The sequence below is a fragment of the Hyperolius riggenbachi genome, chromosome 3 (assembly GCF_040937935.1).
Source record: "Hyperolius riggenbachi isolate aHypRig1 chromosome 3, aHypRig1.pri, whole genome shotgun sequence".
Classification (NCBI taxonomy): Eukaryota; Metazoa; Chordata; class Amphibia; order Anura; family Hyperoliidae; genus Hyperolius; species Hyperolius riggenbachi.
In genome coordinates, this window is record NC_090648.1 from 381,225,023 (window position 1) to 381,250,276 (window position 25,254).

Sequence of the window (25,254 nt, forward strand, 5' to 3'; positions counted from 1 at the left end):
TGGCTACCTATTCTGCGGCCATCGATCCTGCCTACACCTATTCCTGGCTACCTATGCTGCAGCCACCTACTACTGGGGTCTGACATATTATTTAATGTAAGGGGGGAGGGGCCGGATCAAAATAATTGTATAATACCGTGGTATTTTTTTTAATGCTCATCATACAGTGGAATTTCATACCTTTGCAACCCTACTGAGCATGTCCCTTTATGTCATTCAGTGCTTAGATCACTGTAATCCTGCCAAATGTAAACGTGTATACTGCATTTACCATGTAATGTTATCACTTTCTCAACAAAGCCTTTTGGTTTATGAAAAAAAAAAAAAACGTGCATTTTTCAAAAGCACAAATTGCTGCATAATTATCAAAAGCTCATGTAAAACACAAATTTAACTGATGTTAAAATATACAGGTCTATATAGTTACGTGGCTCAGAGTTTTTTTTCCTTTTTTCAATAAGGGTAAAACACCAGCTGTATGCTATTCATAGGGAACTGACCCAATGGCTGTGACACACAATGCCTGAAAGTCAGTTGCAGCTGCAACTGCTGGGGTTGGTGTTTACATACACATTTTCAATGAATGTCACTCTTAAAGAGAACCTACACTCAAAAAAAAAAAAAAAAAGTTTTACTTATCTGGGGTATCTACCAGCCCCCTGCAGTCATCCCGTGCCCTCGCAGTCACTCATGGCTCCTCTGGTCCCCCGCTGCCAGCTAGCTTTGTTTTTTTGCCGACTGGCAGTCGGGCGGCCACCATGCGTACGTTTTTACGCATTCCCGCTGGTGCAGGAAGCTATTGCAGACCTCAACAAGTACATTTTTACGCGTTACAGGAGTAATGCGTAAAATTTTACGCATTACTCCCTTAACGCGTAAAAATGTACTTGTTGATGTCTTCAATAGCTTCCTGCACCAGCGGGAATGCGTAAAAACGTACGCATGGCGGCCGCCCGACTCCCAGTCGGCAAAAAATGAAACTAGCTGGCAGCAGGGTACCAGAGGAGCCATGAGTGACTGCGAGGGCACGGGATGACTGCAGGGGGCTGGTAGATGCCCCAGGTAAGTAAAACTCATATTTTTTTTTATTTTTTTTTTAGAGTTAAGGTTCCCTTTAAGGTGGCCACACACCATACAATAAAATGATCCTATTTTACAGCAATTCCATAAATATGATCGGATCTCCCGGAAAAAAAAAAATAAAAAAAAATGAAAAGCTTGTTTTTCCATTCGACTAAAAAATCCAATTGGATTTCACTTTATTTTCGATTTTTATCAATCCGGAATGCTGGAAATTTTTCTTAGATTTTTCTTAAGATTGTATGGTGTGTGTGATTGCCAATTTATTAATATACACAACCTAACAATTTTCTCAGCGTTTCTAATCATTTTTATCATAATTGGGGGAAAATTGAATGTGTGTGGTGCATTGGTCATATTTTTCAAATGTTGCAATCAGTCAGAAAAAATTGATTGCAATTCTTGAATTGAACAGAGATATTTAAGAAATTGTATGGTGTGTGGCCACCCTCATTACTCAATCATTAGGAGGACGTGGGAAGCAAGACCTGTTAAGACACTTTACTCAGCTACAGCCAGGCAGTGTGAGGCCTCATTCACACTAGGGACTATACGCTTTTCACAGCGCATTGGGCCGTGCGCTTTGCTAGATATAGCTTTTTACATTGATTCTAATGTACCACATTCACAACTATACGCTTTGTTACTGTGCATTTGAGAAACGTGTTTTTGCAAGCATTTCTGTGTGTTGCGCTGTGAAGTGCACAGCAATGCACTTCGTTTTAGCGCATAGAAGGCATAGCAATACACTTTGGAAATGCGGGTTTTTTACCCCTAATTTAAAAAAAAAAATTAACAAAAAATTCCAAATGAAAACAAATCTTTATTGACAACTGCTACTTCAAATTTGGGTTTACTAAAGACAGGTCCTGTTTGACTAACATTCTCAGCTTTTATGAGGTAGTGAATGCTAATATGGATATTGGGAATGCTGTAGATGTGATATACTTGGACTTTGCAAAGGCCTTTGACACTGTTCCCCACAAAAGTCTGGTGCAAAAGTTGAGGATGCAAGGACTGGGGAAGAGTCTGTGTGCATGGATAGGGAACTGGCTAATGGACAGAAAACAAAGAGTTGTGGTCAATGGATCGTATTTAAAATGGGAGACTGTTAGCAGTGGGGTCCCACAGGGTTCTGTTCTGGGTCCAGTGCTCTTCAATTTATTTATTAATGACCTAGTAGATGCAGTAGTGAGCAATGTTGCTATTTTTGCAAATGATACAAAACTGTGCAGAATCATCAACTCTCAGGAAGATAATGTCATATTGCAACAGGATCTGGATAGGATGGCTATATGGGCACATACATGGCAGATGAAATTCAATGTTGAAAAATGTAAAGTCATGCATTTTGGTCGTACCAATGGTCTAGCACCATACAAAATAAATGGGATACAGTTGGGGACATCAAACTTGGAGAAGGACTTAGGAGTACTCATCCACAACAAGTTAAATAATCGTACACAATGCCAAGCAGCTGCAGCTAAAGCTAACAAAATTTTGGGATGCATTAAAAGGGAAATAAAAACTCGAGATGCTAGCATAATATTGCCCCTGTTTAACTCTCTAGTAAGGCCACATCTGGAATATGGAATTCAGTTCTGGGCACCACATTACAAAAAAGATATTGCAGTTTTAGAGCAGGTGCAGAGACGAGCAACAAAATTGATACGTGGGATGGAAGGTCTGACTTATCAAGAAAGGTTAGATAAACTGGGTTTATTTAGTCTAGAGAAAAGACGCCTTAGAGGGGATCTAATTAACATGTATAAATACATCAGAGGGCAATATAATAGCTTGGCGGATGAGCTTTTTGTCCCTAGGCCTTCTCAAAGGACTAGAGGACATGATCTGCGCATGGAGGAAAAACGTTTTAGCCATTTATTTAGGAAAGGGTTCTTTACAGTAAGAGTGATTAAGATGTGGAATGCATTGCCACAGGAAGTCGTTATGGCAAACTCTATACCTGCATTTAAAGGGGGCTTAGATGCTTTCCTTGCATTGAAAGACACCCATGGCTACACTTACTAGGTAATGCCTAATGATGTTGATCCAGGGATTTTATCTGATTGCCATCTGGAGTCGGGAAGGAATTTTTCCCTTTAGGGGCTAATTGGACCATGCCTTGTGGGGGTTTTTTCGCCTTCCTCTGGATCAACAGGAATATGTGAGGGAGCAGGCTGGTGGTGTACTTTATACTGGTTGAACTCGATGGACGTATGTCTTTTTTCAACCAAAATAACTATGTAACTATGTAAATAAGCAAACCATGCCGAAAAAGAAAAAAAAAAACCCAAACATTTAAAACGCATGGGTCTGCTTAAAAAAAGCGCACCGTAAAAACCTTATAAAAGCACAACAACCCGTACATTTTTATCATGCACTTGAATACGTTTCTGAATGCACCCAATGTGAATGAGTCTTAAACTGTTCAGTGGAGGGGAGGAGGAATGACAGAGTGGTGTCCAGTGGGTAAGTACAAGCACCCTGGGCTTGTTCATTACTCAGCTTAGCGACCAGTCATGGCAGATTGGTAAATGGCATCATGGAAGCTGTACACATGCTAGGTTATTGCTTGATATGATGCCAAAAGACTGCCTTGGCCAAAGATCATCTACTGGGTGGACAAGGCTCTAAACTTTTAACAGAGGCTTTGTATTCTCTAGCAAGAAGTTCCTTTTCCATCTACAAAACAATAAGTGACTATTATCACTCAATAAAGAGAAGGATGTAGGAGGTGGAGAACAGCATAACAGAGTGAAGCTGATGGCACAACCAGGTGGCTCGGACTGAAGAAAAAGACAACTGGGGTCTTCCATGCAGTACCTGCAAGAATCACCAATTGCTGACCTAAGGCAAAAAGCCTGTGAGCCCGTTTCACATCTGAAATAAAAACTCTGCTGGGGTGACTGTATCACATACACACAAGCTTGAGATGCATCAGACACATGACGATGACGTACCTGCTGTTAGGATCACAGTACGCCCGTTCAACAACATCCATTTCAGACAAGTCCTGCCAGGTTTCATTGAAGGAGACCTGCCAGCGGTACGGGAGGTGATAATGCTCCCTCACACATCGGTCTGTAACACAATGCAAGAACAGGTACTCTTGGATCACAAAATAGATAACATAGATTTACTAACATATGACATTTGAACAGAAACACAATTGATCAACATGTGCAATGCCAGTATACAGCAAAAATTCACCAATCAGGAAAATAGAATGGCATAAAGATTGAAACTCCTGCCAAGTATGTATTAGTCAATGTACTCTATTCCATCGTATGTTTACAAATAAAACCAATTTAGAACCAAGTATTGCAGCAATCCTTCCATAATATAACAATGAATGCAATAAACACTTGATCACATCAGACACATTGCACTTTTTTTTTAAAATTTATATTCACTTGCAGCATTTTTAAATCCAGGTTCGGCACAGAGGAGGCTCTATAATGTGTAGGTTGGGGAAACCGCTGCTGCCAGATTAAATCGATTATGGGGGAACCATTGCATATTATCTGTATTTTGGAGGAACTTCTGCCAAATTGTGTGGCTTTTTGGTGAAGTGTTGTCAGATTACATGCATTTTGTGGAGAAACACTATGGCTCAGTGCACACCGAGCGGTTTTTGGAGCGATCCGCCTGGAAAAATGCAATGGGATGGTGCACACCGGCGGTTTGAGGTTTTTGCCAAGCCGCAAATGCGCCTCCTGCTGCGCGTTTGCGGTTTGCTAAAAAACCTCAAACCGCCGGTGTGCACCACACATTGAAATACAATAGCCAAGCGTTTTCACTGGCTGATGCGGCTGGTGGATCGCATACAAAATCCGCTTGGTGTGCACCCGGCCAAATATCTGCTCTCTGCTCCCAAAACCGCTAGCGTTTTGACGATCTGCTAGCGGTTTTGGTGTGCACTGGGATATGGCAGAGCTCAAACTTCCCCGGCAGACATTATACACAAAACATACATTTACCCTATGGGAGAGGACTAATAATTAAAACAACTTTTATTAGTAGTTATTCTAAAAAGGATCTATTTTGCTAATATTTGAGGTAGAATGTGATAAATGGGTGAGAGGTAAGTATCCCGGTCATAAAGGCCACCCTCCACTTTTCCACTAATAACTTAATAACTCTACACAAAACTCGACATGTTTCATTTCCTCAATTGAAAACTTCGTCAGGAGTGATAGAGTGCCATAGTGCTAAAATACAATTACATTATATACATCACATAACTAGTACAAAATCAGCAAAGTAACAGAGTATCGGCCGCAAACCTGCAGCCTGCTAAAGACCAACCATTCAAGCTGCCCTTTTATAGTGTACTGATACACCCAGGGGTTCTTGGGTAGGGCGGGTACATACACCGCCCCTCAAGTGGGTGTATTGGTTTGACCTGATTGGTCCTTATAAGGATCCATCAAAATATATAACCAATCCAAAGTCTAACCATTGGAGTCAATGAAATAAAAAAAATAGATAAAACAATACCTGTAGACCGTCCATTTCTATTCACCTTATTGTATAGACCAAGGATAAATCATTGCTGCCAGGAGCCAACTCCGGCTAACATAGATAGAAACCGCTTTCTCCGTATTTCCTGGCTTCCAACAGGGGCAGAGCACTGCATCTACTAGGTCATTAATAAATAAATTGAAGAGCACTGGACCCAGTACAGACCCCTGTGGGACCCCACTGCTAACAGTCTCCCATTTTGAGTATGATCCATTGACCACAACTCTTTGTTTTCTGTCCATTAGCCAGTTCCCTATCCATGCACATAGACTCTTCCCCAGTCATTGCATCCTCAACTTTTGCACCAGACTTTTGTGGGGAACAGTGTCGAAGGCCTTTGCAAAGTACAAGTATATCACATCTACAGCATTCCCAATATCCACATTAGCGTTCACTACTTCGTAAAAGCATGTTAGTCAAACAGGACCTTTCTTTAGTAAACCCATGCTGATGCTGAGAAATAAGATTATTTTCTACTATGAAGTCATGTATAGTATCTCTTAGTAACCCCTCAAATAGTTTGCATGCAACTGATGTTACGCTTACAGGTCTATAATTTCCTGGATTTGTTGCCCTTCTTAAATAATGGGAAAAGGTGGGCTGTACGCCAATCTACTGGGATTCTGCCAGTTGAAAGAGAATCACAAAAGATAAGATAAAAGGATTTATCTGTATCGGAACTTAATTCCATTAGGACCCGAGCATGCATGCCATCCAGGCCAGGTGCCTTGTCCATTTTTAATTTATTTAGTCTTGCCTTCACTTCTTCCTGGGTTAAGTATTTAATATTACAATTGGAAGATTGAGACTCTTCTGCCTCTGTAATTTGCAACAGTGATGTTTCCCTTGTGATGACAGAAGCAAAGAAAGCATTTAATAACTCTGCCTTACCTTATTGAGTTCCCACTCTCATCCTTTAGGAGTCAAATACAGTCAACCTTTCTTTTTTTAGAGTTGATGTACTTGTAAAACTTCTTTGGGTTAGATTTGATATCCCTAGCGATTTGACTTTAAGCTTCAATCTTTACCAGCCTAATTTCATTTTTACAACTTTTATTGCACTCCTTATAATTGCTTAATGCAGCCTTGGTCCCCTCCTGTTTTAGGACCTTATAGGCATTCTTTTTCCACTTCATTTTATCTCCAACCTTTCTATTCATCCATAGAGGCCTTTTTTTATTCCTATACATTTTGTTTCCATATATACACTACAATATTGATTGAGAATAAGTTTAAAAGCTTGCTATTTCCCTTCAGTGTCCTCCCCTTGTAGTACATTATCCCAGTTCACCAAACTTAGTGCCTGCCTGAGTTGATTGAACTTTGCTTTTCTAAAATTCTTAGTTTTAGTGGTCCCGCTACCCCGCGGCCTATCGGTCACCAGATCAAATGTTATATCGTGATCACTATTTCCAAAATGTTCTTGAACCTGCACATTTGATACATTATCTAGTCTATTTGAAATAATCAAATCCAGTAACGCATTTCCCCTAGTTGGTTCCATCACCATTTGAGTCAGGTAACTGTCCTGTAGTGTTGCCAGAAATCTGCCGCTTTTGCCAGAATGGGTAGCCTCAATACTCCAGTCAATGTCTGGAAAGTTGAAGTCACCCACAACTATGACCTCATTTTTACTTGCAGCTTTTTCAATTACTGCTGTAGTAATTGCAGTTCTGCAGCTTCATGAATATGTGGTGTCCTGTAGCATACCCCAACAAGCAATTGGCAACTTTTATTTCCACTATGAATATTTACCCAAATGGACTCCACATCTTCATCCAACTCATCGTTCAGGACAGCTGTAAGAGTCCTTAAAGGGAACCAGAGCTAATGAAAGTAAAAGCTGTTATACATACCTGGGGCTTCCTCCAGCCCCATACGCACGGATCGCTCCCACACCGCTATCCACCGCTGCCCGCATCTAGGAGAACCAGCTCCCGTCATCGGAGCCGGGCTACGCAGGAGAAGTGCGCCCTCTACGTATCTCTCCATACACTGCTGCAGAGATACGCAAAGAGCGCACCTCTGCTACACTAGCTCGGACTGGCGGCAGAGCGGGGTCCCGGTTCTCCTAGATGCGGGCAGCGCTGGACAGCGGCGTGGGAGCGATCCGTGTGTATGGGGCTGGAGGAAGCCCCAGGTATGTATAACAGCTTTTACTTCCATTAGCTCTGGTTCTCTTTAACATAGAGACAAACCCCTCCACCTTTTTTCCCTGTTCTATCCTTCCTAAACACATTGTATCCCTCTAAATTCGCTATCCAGTCATGGCTTTCATCCATCCATATCTCGGTTATTCCCACAATGTCATAACCTTTTGTCAATTAGAATGAACTCTAGTTCCTCCATTTTATTTGCAAGGCTCCTAGCATTGGTTACCATGCAATTTATATTTTTACCACCACATTTTCCAATTTTGGCTCCCACTGTCTTTTTTACCTTATCTTGTCTACATATTGAGACTTTACCCTCCCGCCTACCCCCAGAACCTAGTTTAAAATCTCCTCCAACCATTTAGGCCCCATTCACACTTGCGTTTTGGCAAGTAAACGAACCGGATCCTGACCTGATCAGAACCGTACGGTTCCGATCCGGATCCGGTCCGTTTGTATCAGGCATGCATCAGGCTGCCATCCGGATCCGTGGGCAAAAAATAGCGAAATTAAAAAAAAAAAATGTTGGGGTCAGCAGAAGGTGCACCTGGTGCACGTGTAGAATCAGGTTCCTCCGCTGTAGGCCTCACCTCCACCTCCCGACATACTGCCAAACAGCTCCAGCACGTCTGTCACAGCTGCTCCACTCCAGACATGCTTGGCCCATGTGTCCCCATCCGAAATGGCCGCTTAGATACGCATAGGAAGTGGGGTAGAACGTCAGGTTTTTGTAGGCAGTGTGTTCTGTGCCTTCCGTTCCCCATTGGTTTCTGTGTTCCTGATGGTGCTGTCAGGCTCAGGTCCGGCTCCGGTCCGGGTGCGTGGGCCGGAGAGCCGGACCCAAAAATAGCACATGTTGGAAAAGAGTCCGGATCCGATCCGGCTCCGTACTGTACGGAACGGACACGTGTGAACGTCCGCATAGCCTTTACATTGCTATGCGGAACGTACGTTCCGTTTGTACAGTATGCGGTCCGGACCAGATCCATAAAATCCGGATAGCGAACGCTAATGTGAACCGGGCCTTAGCCATCTTCTTCCCCAATGCTTCATTGGTCTCCAGGAGTCTGACCACTCGCGCATGCACAGTACAGAGCGGCCAGTCTTCAGGAGTACTCGGGCTCTCGAAGACTGCCGAAGCTTCCCGTAGCTGAAGAGAGAGCAATCTCCAACCCATCAGTCGGAGACTGCCAGCAGAGGAACATGGGGACCGTATGAGGAATGGGAAAGCTCTATAGGACCCAGAGCCTTCCCTCTTCTTCAGTGAGTATCTGTTTTTTTTGTTGTTGTTGTTGTTTTTCTACTTCAGAATCGCTTTAAAAGAAAACCCAAGCCGAAGAGTTCAGAAACAAATACTTACCTAGAGATATGGAAGCTTCTGGCTCTTTATGAAGCTTCCCTCCAGTCCCCCACTGTGGCTCTGTATACATGATATACGTGATGGATGTTAAAGGGTTTGTTTGAGTCACAGTCTCACCTTTGAAGCTGCAGGTATTTAGTATGAAGTACAGACAGATTTCCTCCACGGGCTGAGAGCTTGCTGATCTCTGAATGGCTGGCCTGTCTGGAAATCAATTATCATTAGTATAGACAAACTCCACGGAACAGCCTCCCACCACCTCATTCCCACTTTTAAACCACCCACTCACAACCCCTGGTCAAGCCGTGCTACAGCCAGGCACTTCCTCCGCTACTAACCACAGGACTATTTCCTCCACCACAGCACCATCTCCTCACCACAGCTAGCTGCTGCCTCATCTCTTCCAGCACAGCCAGCCGCTGCCCCATCTCCCCCACCACAGCCAGCCGCTGCCCCATCTCCCCCACCACAGCCAGCTGCTGCCCCATCTCCCCCACCACAGCCAGCCGCTGCCCCATCTCCCCCACCACAGCCAGCTGCTGCCCCATCTCCTCCACCACAGCCATCCGCTGCATTATCTTAGCCACAACCCATGTCTCATTGCCCCCTACAGACACATTCCCCATCCTATCCCACCCATAGATCCTCCACCTCATGACAACCTTCATTACATCTGCAAACCCAAGAAATTTCTGCTAGACAGCATTACCCTCTATGTTGTCTGCTTCAAGTCTATAGCAAGACAAGGTTATTACTGCACTACTCAGTATGGCAGCAGAAAACAGAAGTTCACATCCCTCTCAACATAAAGGCACGTAAAGGGAAACTTGGCCAATGGTAAAGTGGAATTTTCTAATTTCTTGTCTGCACTTTACGTGCCTTTATGTTAAGGGTTATCAGTGCTCCTTTATCCTGCTGTCATACAATTTTATCGGGTGGAGGAAAAGGCGTTTATAATTCTGCAGAAACCTCTGCACTACACTAAAACTACACTATACACTAAAACTTGAATCTTAAACCTGACTGTATGGCTGAGGGTTGCTGCAGGGTTCTAAACACCTGAAAAAACAGTGGCTCCTTGATTAACGGAGGCCCAAATTGTTTGTAAAAATGTAATATTGAAAGTGATGTAGCACCTCTCTGATAATTGACCTTTACAAAAGCATGTTGTCAGTGAAACAAATACTGCATGTGCTTACCTTTGGTTATGGGAGATTTTAGCTCTGGGCTCTGGGCTGCACTGGTACCGTTTCTTATGGCGCTGGCATTCAAGTACAACTCCAGGACTTGAGGCACAAGACTCGCAGCCAACCCCCATTTCATCAGCTTCTGCACAGTCTGCTCATCAGCAATGTTATGTGACCTCTTACACTGGCCTCCAAACTTACAGTCACCCTGCAGGAAGTGCTGGCAGACGTGCAGCTTGTTGCAGTTAGTTTTGTAGGTGCACGAGCCATGCAGGCCTTCCCCGCGGTTATAGTGGAGGCACACCTGCAGAAGAAAACACAGACTATAATAATGAATATGACTTCCAGTAGCATATACACTGTAGACTCTGCAAAGGGAACATACACTAGTATGCATTGTTACATTGTAACATGCTCAAAATATGTCTATATTCTAATCTCTTTATATAATATCCCTGTGTCTCTGCGTCCGCTATGTCCCTGTGTCAGTGCTTTTTTGCACTTCGCATGTGCAGGGAGGGACGTAGAGACACTGAGGAGAGCTGAGGGAGGACGGGGCCAGAAGGGGCAGGCGTGTGCGCACGTGATGGGCATGCGGCAGAGTGGTGACAGACCTAGCCCGTTTTTAAACTGGCTAAGGTCACTAGTGCTTAATATTTTCCTGACTTTTAAAATGCATCTTTGGTCACAGAAATAGCACAGTATTGCTTTCCATTTGGCCAGTCTGACAGCCCATAATTGTAATTTTCTTTTAGTTTTTAGGAGATCCTAAAAGCATGATCTAAAAATAACTTTGCCATGCTGGGAAAGAGGGTCGATGCCTTAAGTAGTGCACGAGGAGCTCCACAAGGCGGGTTGAGTGAGGAAGCAGCATTCTAAACCAGAGCTCGGTCAAGTCTATATGCCGGGCTGATCGCTGGCCGAGCTATCAGGGGACGCTGTAGTCACGCTAGATTTCTGACTGAGGCGTTAGTTATTGGCAGGGCTGTGGAGTCGGAGCAATTTTGGGTGCCTGGAGTCGGGAAAAAATGCACCAAGTCCTAATGAATTTAAACTATGATTAAAATAGAAAATATGATAAAATGTTCTATTTCTCAGATAATAGGCATCATAAATAATTTATACATATAGTAATAGCTGTGCTTAGTCCACAAAAATGAACTAAACCAATCAAAATTAATGACTTGTGCTGCTTCAATAAAGCAGTTCCCGTATTTTTAAATTCAGATATACACATCTAATTGTGACTGTATATATGATGTGTACACAGGAATCTCATATATACTAAATAACGTCTATGCTGTAAGTATAACGCCTGATGTGTAGCCGTGTCACTAATAGAGATGGTCAATGAGAAGGAAATAATTCTGCGTTGATTCTGATTTATGTAAATGTACTCTTTGCTCATGAAATCAAATAATTTGATATGTTTTTAAAATTTGGTTTGATGACTACGAATTAAATTGTGCCTGTGAAGGATGAAAAGAAAAGTTTTATACATACCTGGGGCTTCTTCCAGCCCCCTTCAGGCTAATCAGTCCCTCGCTGTCCACCTCCACCACCTGGATCTTCTGCTTTGAGTCCTGATAATTCAGCCAGTCAGCGCAGTCCGGTCGCATGCCGCTTCCACAGCCAGGAGCGTTCTGCACCTGTGCAATAGTGCTGCGCAGGTGTAGTATGCTCCCGGCGGCGGAGTGTGTTGATGCGCACTACGCCAGACTGGCTCAAGTACCTGGACTCATAGCAGAAGATCCAGGTGGCGGAGGAGGACAGCGAGGGACTGATTAGCCTGAAGGGGGCTGGAGGAAGCCCCAGGTATGTATAAAACTTTAATTTCATCTGTCTCAGGTTTACTTTGTTACACAGTAGTACTATACTCTACATATGCACTCTCCACAGAGCTGCAGGGAATCCACTGAGAATGTTGTGCACATTGAACACAGAGGTGTTGTCTATCACCCATAAACCTGGTTCAGATTGTGCATGAAGAATGTGTAATAGAGGAAGAATCTCCTTATTCCCCTGCAGAGTACCTGCACATCACCCTTACATGTACCCACAGTTACATTGCCTAGGATCTAATAGATGTTCTTTGTTCCGGTCTGTACCTTTTACAAGTACTCTTACCAAGGACTAGTTTTAGTCTATGACTAAAGGGAATAAATATGGGAGTCTCCATATCCTTCCCACTTCAGTTGTCTTGTAAAATTCCTAAGCGTTGGCAGTTAAGAGACGAATTTCATGTTACATACTTTCAATCAATAAGATTGTAATATGCAAATTAGAGGAGTCGGAGAGTCGGTGGAATCCTAAACTGAGGAGTCGGAGTCGGCGGATTTTTGTACCGACTCCACAGCCCTGGTTATTGGTCGTCTCAGCAGTTTCTTCTGAAGTGTGTACAAGGCTTGAGGGTAGGTGTACACATAACATAAAAGGCTGCGTTTTAGGTCATGTTTTAATTTATGCTGTGTGAGTTTTTACTGCGTTTGTGGTGCGTTCGAGTTTTTTATTTTTTTTTACCACAGATACGTTTTCAAGTGTTTGGCGTGCGTTTTAATGAGTCTGCGGTTCACATATACAAAACACGTATGCGTTTTTCAATTGCGTTTTATGCAGTTTAATAGGAAGACAACAGGAAGCGGAAATACATCACAAAACAATTTTTTTTTCAAAAATGCATAGAAAAACGCATACCATTGCGTTTTCATTGACTTTGATTATGTGCGTTTTTGCATACTATGCAAAAAAGCAGGGCTGTGGAGTCGGAGTCGTGGAGTCAGGCAATTTTGGGTGCCTGGAGTCGGAGTCGGGAAAAAATGCACCGACTCCGACTCCTAATGAATTGGTAACTGTAATTAAAATAGAAAATATGATAAAATGTTCTATTTCTCAGATAATAGTCATTAAAAATAATGTATATATACAGTATATATACAGTAATAGCTGTGCTTAGTCCACAACAATGAAATAAACCAATCAAAATTAGTTACTTGTGCTGCTTCAATAAAGCAGTCTCCGTATTTTTAAGGTCAGATATACCGTACATATCTGATTGTGACTGTACATATGTGTACACAGGAATCTCTTATATATACTAAATAACATCTATGCTGTAAGAATAAAGCCTGAAGTGTAGCTGTGTCACTAATAGAGATGGTCAACGAGATGGAAATAATTCTGCATTGATGCTGATTTATGCAAATGTATGCACTCCCTTTGCTGATGAAATCAAATAATTTGATATGTTGTTAAAATTTGGTTTGGTGACTACAAATTAAAGGGTAACTGAGACGGATGAAAAGTAAAGTTTTATACATACCTGGGGCTTCCTCCAGCCCCCTTCAGGCTAATCAGTCCCTCGCTGTCCTCCACCACCCAGATCTTCTGCTATGAGTCCTGGTAATTCAGCCAGTCAGCGCTGTCCGGCCGCATGCCGCTCCCACAGCCAGGAACATTCTGCACCTGCGCAATAGTGCTGCGCAGGTGTAGTATGCTCCTGGCAGCGGAGTGTGTGCATGCGCACTACACCCGACTGGCTCAAGTACCTGGACTCATAGCAGAAGATCCAGGTGGTGGAGGAGGACAACGAGGGATTGATTATCCTGAAGGCGGCTGGAGGAAGCCCCAGGTATGTATAAAACTTTAATTTCATCTGTCTCAGGTTTACTTTGTTACACAGTAGTACTATACTCTACATATGCACTCCCCACAGAGCTGCAGGGAATCCACTGAGAATGCTGTGCACATTGAACACAGAGGTGTTGCCTGTTTACAATCTCCTCATTCCCCTGCAGAGTACCTGCACATCATTCTTACATGTACCCACACTTACATTGCCTAGGGCCTGATAGATGTTCTTTGTTCCGGTTTGTACCTTTTACAAGTACTCTTACCAAGGACTAGTTTTAGTCTAAAGGGAATAAATATAGTAGTCTACATATCCTTCTCACTTCAGTTGTCTTGTAAAATTCCTAAGCGTTGGCAGTTAAGAGACGAATTTCATGTTACATACTTTTAATCAACAAAATTGTAATATGCAAATTAGAGGAGTCGGAGAGTCGGTGGAATCCTAAACTGAGGAGTCGGAGTCAGTGGATTTTTGGACCAACTCCACAGCCCTGCAAAAAAGCCAACGATTTTGAAAACACATGCATTGAAACCGCCTATGTGTTTTTTCCTGCGGCCCATAGACTTCCATTAGCAGCAAAAACGCAGCGTTTTCCGCAACGCTAGCGTTTCTGCTAAGTGTGCACCTACCTCAAAGACAACTGTAACGAGAGTGATATGGGGATTGCCATATTTATTTCCTTTTAAACAATACCAGTTGCCGGGCAGTCCTGCTGATCCTCTGCCTCTAATACTTTTAGTCACAGACCCTGAACAAGCATGCAGCTCAGCGGTTTCTGACATTGTCAGATCTGACAAGATTAGCTGCATGCTTGTTTCTGGTGTGATTCAGACACTACGGCAGTCAAATAGATCAACAGGACTGCCAGGCAACTGGTATTGTTTAAAAAAAGGAAATAAATATGGCAGCCTCCAAATCCCTCTCTCTACAGTTTTCCTTTTAAATATTTTCACTTTGTCTACTATTTCAGAAAAACTTATGGACTTGGTCCTAAAATTTACTACACATATTCAGTTTCCTATTCCTTGAAACAAGACAAGTTTGACAACTTGACCTTATTTTGTGAAGAAAACGTGTACAGTAGGTTTAAACTGTTTAAACTGTCAGTAATAATTTCAAGACACTTATTCGGTCTCCAGCTTAAAAACCATTAATGATCCAGAGTCCTCATCTGGGGTTATTAACACCATGCCCAGTGTTTGACATTTCTCAGTGGAAATATGTTAAAGTCCTAAAGTAAGCGTGGATTTTTCTCCACTCATAGGCTGCTATCACACTATGCCAATTGCATGACTCTGCACATCAACTCACTGCCCATACATTTTTATGAGTCTGTAATGAGAGGGATATGGAGGTTGCCATATTTATTTCCTTCTACACAATACCAGTTGCCTGGCTGTCCTGCTGATCCTCTGTCTCCAATACTTTTAGCCATAGACCCTGAACAAGCATGCAGCAGATCAGGGGTTTCTGACTTTATGGTCAGATCTGACAAGATTAGCTGCATGCTTGTTTCTTCTGTGATTCAGCTACTACTGCAGCCAAATAGATTAGCCGGGCTGCGAGGCAACTGGAATTGTTTTAAAGGAAATAAATATGGCAGCCTCCATTGCAGTTGTCATTTAAAGGGAACCTGAGGTGAGAGGAATATGGAGGCTGACATGCTTATTTCCTTTTAAATACTGCAGATTGCCTGGCTGCCCTGCTGATCCTCTGCATCTATAGACCCTGAACTAGCATGCAGATCAGATGTCTAAGATAAGTCTGACAAGATTAGCTGCATGCTTGTTTCAGGTGTGTGATTTAGACTCTACTGATCAGAAGGATCCACAGCACTGCCAGGCAACTGGTATTGTTTAAAAGGAAATAAATATGAAGATTCCATCGATCTCCCACCTTGGGTTCCTTTTAAAAGGCCCACTATCACGAAAAAAGTAGGCAGTTCAAATCTGACAGAACCGACAGGTTTTGGGCCAGTCCATCTCCTCATGGGGGATTCTCATGGTTTTCTTTGTTTTCAACAGCATTTCCTGAACAGCAGTTGCCAAGTCTGACAAAACAGTGTGCAAGTGAGCTGTGAGGCTGGCTGGTATCTTATTATTTGGCAGTTAAATTGCTGTTCAGAAAATGCTGTTGAAAGCAAAGAAAACCCTGAGAATCCCCCATGAGGAATTGGACAGGCCCAAAATCTGTCGGTTCTGTCAGATGTTAACTGCCTCCTTTTTTCACGATAGTGGTCCTTTAAATCTGGTAGTGGAAGAATGTGATTAAGCATTGCATTTTACTGTAAACATACCTATAGCCACCATGGAGAAATAGAGACTTTTCATATTCAGCTCATGACTCTGCAGTTTTTTTAACCTTATATAAGTTTTCAGTCTTGTGGTTAGCTACATGGTCACCTTATCTGCTGTCTGATACCTGAGCGTGAGCCCTGGAAGGGCGCCGGTAGACTTGGGCGCAGGATACAGCGTTATATAGCTGATCCTGCTTCTGCACAAGTCCAGGCCGATTTAATTACTATTCCCCCTCCAGGCCGACATGGATAGTGGGGGAATGAAATAATTCGGCTTCCAGCGATTGCTGGAGGCCGAATTATTATGTTTTTAAGCAACTTCGGCTCTGTCTTCTGACGGAGCCGACGTTACTCACTGAGCACTTCAATAGGAATGATTCCTATTGAAGTCTATGGAGGCGCCGGCTGCGCCCAAATCTAGCAGCGCTGAAAAGCACTGCTCCGCTGGAAGGATATGCCAAATTTATAATAGTAATGCTAAGTACACACCATACAATTTTCTGGAAGATTTACCTGCCAGATCGATTATTTCCAACATGTCCGATCTGAATTTTGATCAATTTTTCAGATCGTTTTTTTCATAGAACTGAACGAAAATCAATTGGAAAAAAAAAAAAAATTAAAAAAAAAAAAAAAAAAAAATCGATGGATCGAAATTCAGATCAGAAATTTTGGAAATAATCGATCTGGTAGGTAAATCTGCCAGAAAATTGTATAGTATGTACCTAGCATAGGTAGCCACACACTTGTTGATTATACTATTTTAGAAGGATTTTTAATAGAACATGCATAAACCATTTTGATTTTTTTTTCCTCATTCGCGGAAGAACCCCTTTAAGGCTTCTTGCACACAGGCACAGTACAGGCGCACGTTAGTGCAGCCTGTAACGCTCCCCCAACGCACAGCAATGTAACACAAGTGGGCTGTTCACACTGCCCACGTTGCGCTACATTGTAACGCAGCAAAGTTCTGCATGCTGTGCGTTCTACGGGGCTAAGCCGCGTTAGACTGTTTGCACATGCTCAGTCATGTTGGGGAGGAGGGGATAGCGGCCGGGCACATGGCTAATTAATATTCACTGCACTCAGTGACGTGCAGTGTTTACTTCCTGGAGCGGCCGCTCTGTGCGGTGATTGGCCGGGCGGGACCCACGGGATGCCGCATGCGTCCAAGAGTACGCATCACGGACACCAGAGTGAGCTGCACAACGCGGCTCACTCCGACGTCCACACCAGAGAGCACCAGGCGTTGCGTTAGGGGCACGTTATGTGCCCTACAACGTCCCCTAAACGCAACGTCCTGGTGTAACTAGCCTAAATCTACTGAAAATCTAGTTGCTGTGTGCGGAAAGAATAAACCCCTTCCTCTTTGGGTCAGTGCACACCTAAAACCTCTAGCAGATCTGCTAATGCTAGAGGTTTTTGAAGCAGATTTTCAGAGCGATTACTAGGCATGTTTAGAGAGGTTTTCTAAACATGTCTAGAGTTTTTGTGTAGCAGATTTCAAATATTGTTACAGTAAAGCTGTTACTGAACAGCTTCTGTAACAAAAATGCCCGGAAAACCACTCTGATCTAGAGTTTTTCAGAGCGGGTTTCCACTTTCCTATACTTTAACAGAAACGCCTCAAAAATCTAAAAAATGCTGCAGCCCCCCAAGTTTGCATTTGTGGAAAAAAAATAACCGCTCCGGTGTGCACCATCCCATTCATTAGCCAAGCGGTTTTCCCCCTGCAAGCGTCTTAAAAAACGCTCCAGCCCTTTGAGCAGATTTATATCAAAGAGGGATTTATATTTTTGCCAGATTGGATAGAAATCTTTTAGTGTGTGGCTACCTTAGTAAATTTGCCCTATCCATTCTGTGCTGTATTTGCTTCCTTACGTCAGGCAGCAGCCCCGGGTCATTTTGTAAAAGGAGAAATCGCAGCTCCGTAATGGTCAGCCCAACGAGCTGGTGCGCCTTCAACACTTGCACAGCTTCATCTGTATCTATCTGATGAGCAAACTTGCAGCGTGGCCTGTAAGATAACCAAAAGCAGAAATGAACCACAAACCTTAAGTGCTTTTTAAAACAAATGTGCATGTCCTGTGGCTAAAAAGGACCCATCAGTCTAAACAGTACATGAAAAACTACAACATGTTTTCTCTGAACCTACTCTGAGGTTTTATTGTTTACATGAATGCTGTTATTCACTTGGCTATAACATGTGGCCCTTGGAGGATGAAGTAACCACTAACTCCTTAGCTGAAGCAGGAGATAGTAAACAAAGAAGTAATCATCCTGTCGGAGGAGCTACCTAATAGTATGGACCCATCCCCATTACAAAGGTGCAGCCATTCCTGCCACAGAACGATGTCACCCCACTTTCCAGGTAGAGCCATCTAATTGGCTGGAAGGAGTCTAATTCCCCATTGTTACTTCACCAAGGCCTGAAGTGACCCCTTTTTCTAAATAAAAACTCTTAAAGGAAGAAAGGGGCCTCATTAGAAGGTACCATCTCTCCACTAAAGGTTGAATGGACTTATAATCTTTCAGGTGAAACAGGATAGGACTCCCATTACAAGAGGTTCCGTGCCCCCACTAAAGCCCGGTCTAATCCAACAACCAGAAAAGCACTGTAATAGGACTGCATGAAAATCACATTACATGGTGCAGCCTCCCCACTAAAGGTTATGGAACCCTCTCTCCACTAAGGGTCGGGACTTACTAGAAAGTGTGAATCATTAATGCAACTCATAAGTGCTTCCGGTAGCAACTTTTGATGCATTTTTCAGAACAATTTCCAGCATTTTTTTTATTTAATGCAAGTAATTTGTACAGTGATGGTGATTCGCCATTTCCATAACGATCTGTGATTTCCATGTTTTGTAGTAAAAACTTTGTACAGCAACTGAAAGGCTGCGGTTTCCAGTGATCCTATTTTATGCTTTGTATTGAAGCACAAATGCTCCAAAAAGTGATGGGGAAACCCACCCTCTCTCATTCCAGAAAAAGGCAAAACGCTATATTAAAAGGGAACTGAGCACCCTTTCTTTTACTGGAATTTCTCCTGGCATAGAAGCCGCCATGTTCCCCCCTCCCCTTCTCACACTCCTTATTTGTACAAATCAGAGGTGCTATTTTGACACACACAATCTCTTTGAAGAAACTGTCCTAATTACCCACCCCCCTCTGTTGATGAAAAGGTATGGTTTACTTCTTTGTAATGACTATAAAAACAATTAGCTTGCTGAGATCTCTGACCGAGAAAGGACGAGCAGGCCTGCTGAAGTAGGCTAATAAAACTACTTTGAATGTTAAATAAAAGGTTACATGGAAGTTTATTTTAACAATGAGACATATTGTTGCCATGCATTTTTCATGTGCTATTAACGCTCCTGGCGGTTTGTCAAAATCCGCCAGGGGGCAGCAAATACGTTTTTTAAAAATTTTATTTTTTTTTCCATGTAGCGAGACGAGGTCTCGCTACATGATAGCCGCTGCTCAGCGGCATCCCCCCAGCCCCTCCGATCGCCGCCGGCGATCGGAGATCAGGTTCAAAGAACGGGATCTCCTGGAGGGCTTCCCCCGTCGCTATGGCGACGGGGCGGGATGACGTCACCGACGTCATAGGGGACTCCGATCCACCCCACGGCGCGGCCTGGCACTGATTGGCCAGGCAGCGCACGGGGTCTGGGGGGGGGCGGCTGCGGCGACGCGTATAGCGGCGGATCGGCGGGTAGCGGCGGCGATCAGGCACTGCACGCAGCTAGCAAAGTGCTAGCTGCGTGCAGCAAAAAAAAAAATTATGCAAATCGGCCCAGCGGGGCCTGAGCGGTGCCTCCCGGCGGCATAGCCCGTGCTCAGCACGGGCTTACCGCCAGGGAGGTTAAGATTCACTGGGTACAAAAATGGTGCTCAGTTCACTTTAAAGGGGTTCTGTGGAGGGTTTAAAAAGAATCTGTACTGTCCGATTTGTACAATAAAAAACATACCAATCGAGTCACTGTAATCTCCTGGATCCCTCTGCCGTTTCCGTTGCTCCCCACCGCAATCCTGGCTTTTAATCGCCAGTTTACAAACAAAAAAGCATGGCCACTAACCAGGAAGAGGTGTGTGGGGGGGAGGGAGGTAAGTGTGTGTGTGTACAGTATACCGTGAATATATAGATATATATATATATATATATATATATATATATATATATATATATATATATATATATATATATATATATATATATCTCATGTTACAGTATACTACAAGTTTTTATTACAAAGTGAATTATCTGCACTCCAATCAGGGATTCTCAGCATGACCAGATGAAACTGAGAGCAGAGACCTGTCTGTGAGAGATAAACAAAGCACACACAGAGCCTGCAGAGGGCATGCATAATTTGTCCCTATCACAGCAGAGCAGTCCATTCCTCTCTACGTCAACAAAGCGTGACAAAGGAAAGAAGATAAGATATATTACAGTGACAGTGCAACTAGAAAAGGCTGCAGTAATCCAGACCACATTAGAACAGATATAGGAACTTATAGGATAAAAGTAATAAGGCTGAAAATTGTTACATTCTCTTTAAAGAACAAAAAAAACACTTACCTGGGGCTCCTATCAGCCCCCTGCAGCTGTCATGTCCCGTGCCATCCTCCTACAATCCTCTGTTTCCCGCCCCTGGACCCGGTCTAATTATTTTTCTAATACAAATGCAGCTGTGCGACCAGGTTTGTGCTCATGCTAGCTCCCACTTGCGTCTCTGGTAGCTTACTGCGCAGGTGCATTACAAGGTTTTCTCATACTGCACCTGCGCAGCAAGCTCCCAGAGACGCAGCGCACAGTATCCATCTAGTTAGACGAATAATTAGACCGGGACCAGCGGAGGGGAACGGAGAATCGTAGGACTGTGCGGAACATGGCAGCTGCAGGGGGCCGATAGAAGCCCCAGGTAAGTGTCAGTTTTTTTTTGTTTGTTAAACCCTCCACAGAACCCCTTTAAGCCTTCTATTACAAGATGCAGTCTGGCCCAGTAAAAGATGGGTCGACGCCATCCTCTAGAGTCCTCCTAAAAGGGTGAAGGAACCTCAGCCTCACCTGCTGCAACTCCCCAGGATGAAGAAGCGGCACAGATGGAGTTTCCCGCAGTTGCCCACACATTCCTTGTTCCGTTCTGCACACATTCGCAGAGAACTGACATATACAAAAAAACGATTGCCGTCCTGACATCTGACCACCACGCTGCGCCCCTCCTCCAATTCCTTCAACTCAGACAACTGCTCTGGAGTGATTTTCAAGGTTTGGCAAAGCAGCTTCTGCTCCATGAAGCCTCCATTTGCACAGATTACCTTACACAGGCGCAAAGAGAGTGGGGCAGTGAGAGACATCTTAAGGGAAAGACTATCTCTGATGGAGATATTCACTGTGAACTACAAAGCCCAAACTTTTTCTTCAACTACAGGCTATTTTCTCTCCCCCAAACAACTATCTACTCTCATTTTCTGGTCCTTGTTGTAAGATATTTTTTGCCTGTTTTACTCCCCAACTTGATATGACCATGTGTGCAAATTCCTTAACTTTACTCTCTGCAAGACTCTGCTCTCTTCCGAACTAGACCTGTAAAATCCCCCTAATATAAATATGTGAACCCCCAACCCCAGCTAATCAGATTTCTTACCTCCACAGACATGCAATTTCAATAACTGCATCTCAGTAGGTAAAGTCTAATCATTCCAGATCAATCTAGGGAACCAGGATGATCTGCAGCTCAAGGTCTAAATTCTCTCCTATCTGATATGCAGGTTAGTGTACTTAAACCATCAACAAAGGAAACATTAAAAACCCATACAATCGGATTGTCAAACTAATCGTAACTATCACTAACAAGCAGATTACGCACTGTCAACTCTGAAATCACCAATTCTATCTCTAAAACTACTCTGATTTAAACCCCCAGCTCTCTAAAAATCCCCACAATCTTTGCTCATAAAAGCACTCGTCCTATCTGCAACGCAACTCTGATCTTCAAGCGGAAAATAATCAAACCCATCGGATTTGAAATTCCTGCAATCTCCCCTAATCCGAGCTGGTGATGTCTCAACGGGGATCCGCCACACACACACAGAGCCCCCGAGTTCGTCCCAAGCCTCCAACTTCCCTCTTCAGCTTCATCATCATCACAGGAATCGAAACTAAGGGGATACCAGTTATCCCACCCCTTTCCTGGAATCTCTATACATTCACTGCGCATGTGTAAATTAATGCCACATGACTGAAAGACTACAGTGTCCTAGGAGCTAAACACATCATGACATCAAGCACACGCAGGGGCGTTTCTTGTGAAGGGGGGAGGGGCAAGGAGGTACATATGTCTCTGGGCTCGGTCGGTATGTGAGGGTCGCTGGATCAGCTCCTTCATGCACACTGATCCCCGCCGCAGCCAGCGCCTGTAAAAGACATGGGAATTAGGAAGGTCAGTTTTCCCCTGCTCTCTCCGCCCACTCCCTGTCTCTGACCAACCCTCCTCCTCCATCATCGAGGAGAGGAAGGCTGGAAGGAGGCGGAGAGAGAGCGAGCACTGGTGCCTACTGCCTATAGGGAGGTGCAGCGGCTGCATCGAAGTTTATGTACCTGGGTAAAAAGCATATCTAAATATTATTATTATTGATTTATAAAGCGCCAACATATTCCGTGGTGCTGTACGAAGTAAGAAGCAAACATGGGGTACATGATAATACAGACAATGGTGTACAACAATATACAAGATACATAATTAGTGACAAAATACAAAGAATGATACAAAATACAAACATGATGAATAAAATGTATAATGGTTACCAAGACACAAAAGGGGGAGAGAGCCCTGCCCTTGCGAGCTTACAAGCTAAAGGGAATGGGGGGGGTGGGGGGGGGGCAGGGGGACAGGAGGAGGAGTAGTATGCAGCAAATATATAGAGGGTTTGTGTTTTAGGATACCTAGTAGGAGTGCAATTTGGTCTTAGTACAAAGGGAAGTGGCCTAAGGTAGAGCATATGCTTGTCGGAACAAGTGTGTTTTTAGATAGCGTTTAAAGGTAACAAAGGATGTGTTGTGGGAGGGCATTCCAGAGGAGGGGTGAAGCGCGTGCGAAGTCTTGCAGTCAAGTGAGTGAAACGCGCTCATTGTTTGAGCTGTTTCACTTGCAGAACTCCAGGCTCCGCTCCGGTGTATCAGCTGGTTGCACTGCGCTGCCCTGACTGCCTGCTCAGCGTCAGCTCTCAATATGTGCTTTGCGTCTTTCTGCCTGCAGATTAGCCTGTGCTATGGCCAGCGCAGGTCTGTGATAACTAACTCTCCTCTTCTCCATTGTACTATACTGTATAGTATACAAGAGATGTAGCAAAGTCAGAAGCAGTGTAGAAGCCTCAGGGCCAGGCCGAGGCAAAGGCGAGAGAGGCTTCAGCCTCAGGGCGCAGTGTAGGAGGGGGCGCACAACTCACTTAGCTATCATTCCCCTATTGTGTTTGAAGCAGAGAGAAATAAAAAAGGGGATACATGGCAGGGACTGGAAGCCAGATAACTAGAGATTAAGGTGTTGAAAAAGGGGGGGGGGGTGGCTGTGGCGCCATATCACGGCTGGGGTGGGAGGGATGGAGGGCGCACTTTGGTGTCTCAGCCTTGGGTGCTGGAGAACCTTGTCCCGGCTCTGAGAAGCTTCTGCCTCACATCATTGTTGCCAATAATTTGTTAATGCAGGTATTGGGGTAAACGTTTTAATTGTGCAGCAGTGGCGTACCTAGGGCACTTGACACCCGGTGCTGGGTATTATAAGACACCCCCCCCCGAAGAAAAATAAAGAATTGAATTGAATAAGGCATACTAAGTGCGCCACGTCAGGTAATGTCAGATATAGGTGCCAACAGTACAGGTAATATACAGGGGTTGGACAAAATAATGGACACACCTATCATTTTGGCATCATAATCTTTGAACATGTTTTAAGCAATCAAAACTTGACTTGTTGAAAACGTTTTTGTTTATTATTTTTGTTATTTGATATGTGTAATAATAGCTTTTTTTTTAGAGATATTTAAACTAAAGTTGGTTATAATTTGTAAAAATGGCAGATCTCTCAGACTTTCAAAGAGGCCAAATTGTTGGTGCTCGTATGGCAGGCGCTACTGTAACAGAAACTGTCTGAATGCTTGGCATTTCAAGAGGTACTGTCTCAAAAGTAATGACTGCCTTTGAAAGAGAAGGAAAAACGTCCTCAGCAAAGCACAGTTGTGGCCGAAAGTCGAAGTTGTCTGAGAGAGACCGTCGGACTCTAAATCGAATTGTTAGAAAAGCTCACAAGACCACGGCTCCTAAATCACTGCAGAGCTGAATGAACACCTACAGAACCCAGTTTCCACAAAAACTATTAGTCGGGAGCTGCACAAATCTGGATTCCATGGAAGAACTGCAATTAGAAAACCTCTGCTCTCAAAGACAAATGTTTCAAAGCATTTAGAGTGGTGTGGAAACCACCAGAATTCGTCCCTCGAGCAGTGGAAAAATTTGATTTTCTCTGGGGAACCATCGTTTACCTTATTTCCGGCCGAGTGTACGTTTGGAGACAGCCGAAAGAAGCATTTCATCCAGATTGCCTTCTCCCAACCGTAAAACATGACGGGGGTTCTGTGATGATCTGGGGTGCTATTTCTTGGAAATCCGCCGGGCCAATGATTTCCCTTCATGGAATAATTAACAGCCGAGACTATTTAGGAATTTTGGGCGACCAAGTTCATCTTATGGTTCAATAATTGTTTCCGGGTGGGAATGCCATCTTTCAAGATGATAATGCCCCAATCCATACAGCTAGAATTGTTAAAGAATGGCATGAGGCACCTTCTAATGAAGTTCAGCATCTCATCTGGCCACCACCATCCCCAGACCTCAACATTATTGAGCATTTATAGTCGTTATTAGAGATTCAAGTAAGAAGTCGATTTTCGCCACCATTGTCTCCAAAAGATTGTACTCACGAGGCACAATAGTAGCAAGTCGCCGGGGAAAAAAAAAAAAG

At 43.7% G+C, this 25,254-nt stretch overlaps 2 protein-coding genes across 2 annotated transcripts in view; one reads left to right on the top strand and one right to left on the bottom strand.

Moving 5' to 3' along the window:
- LOC137564047 (protein mono-ADP-ribosyltransferase PARP12-like) overlaps window positions 1-22,650 on the bottom strand; it is a 64,721-nt gene extending 42,071 nt beyond the window's left edge. Inside the window, exons 1-5 of the mRNA XM_068277346.1 lie at window positions 21,306-22,650; window positions 18,113-18,248; window positions 10,320-10,611; window positions 9,238-9,324; window positions 4,044-4,164 (exon numbers count right to left, since the gene is read on the bottom strand). Of these exons, the coding sequence (XP_068133447.1) occupies window positions 4,044-4,164; window positions 9,238-9,324; window positions 10,320-10,611; window positions 18,113-18,248; window positions 21,306-21,595 (926 nt within the window). The 5' untranslated portion in view covers window positions 21,596-22,650. The remainder of the gene's footprint in view (window positions 1-4,043; window positions 4,165-9,237; window positions 9,325-10,319; window positions 10,612-18,112; window positions 18,249-21,305) is intronic.
- The window catches only part of LOC137564046 (zinc finger CCCH-type antiviral protein 1-like), a 78,044-nt gene continuing 75,358 nt past the window's right edge, over window positions 22,569-25,254 (top strand). The window contains exon 1 of the mRNA XM_068277345.1: window positions 22,569-22,680. The gene's annotated coding sequence lies outside the window, so the exon portion shown is untranslated. The remainder of the gene's footprint in view (window positions 22,681-25,254) is intronic.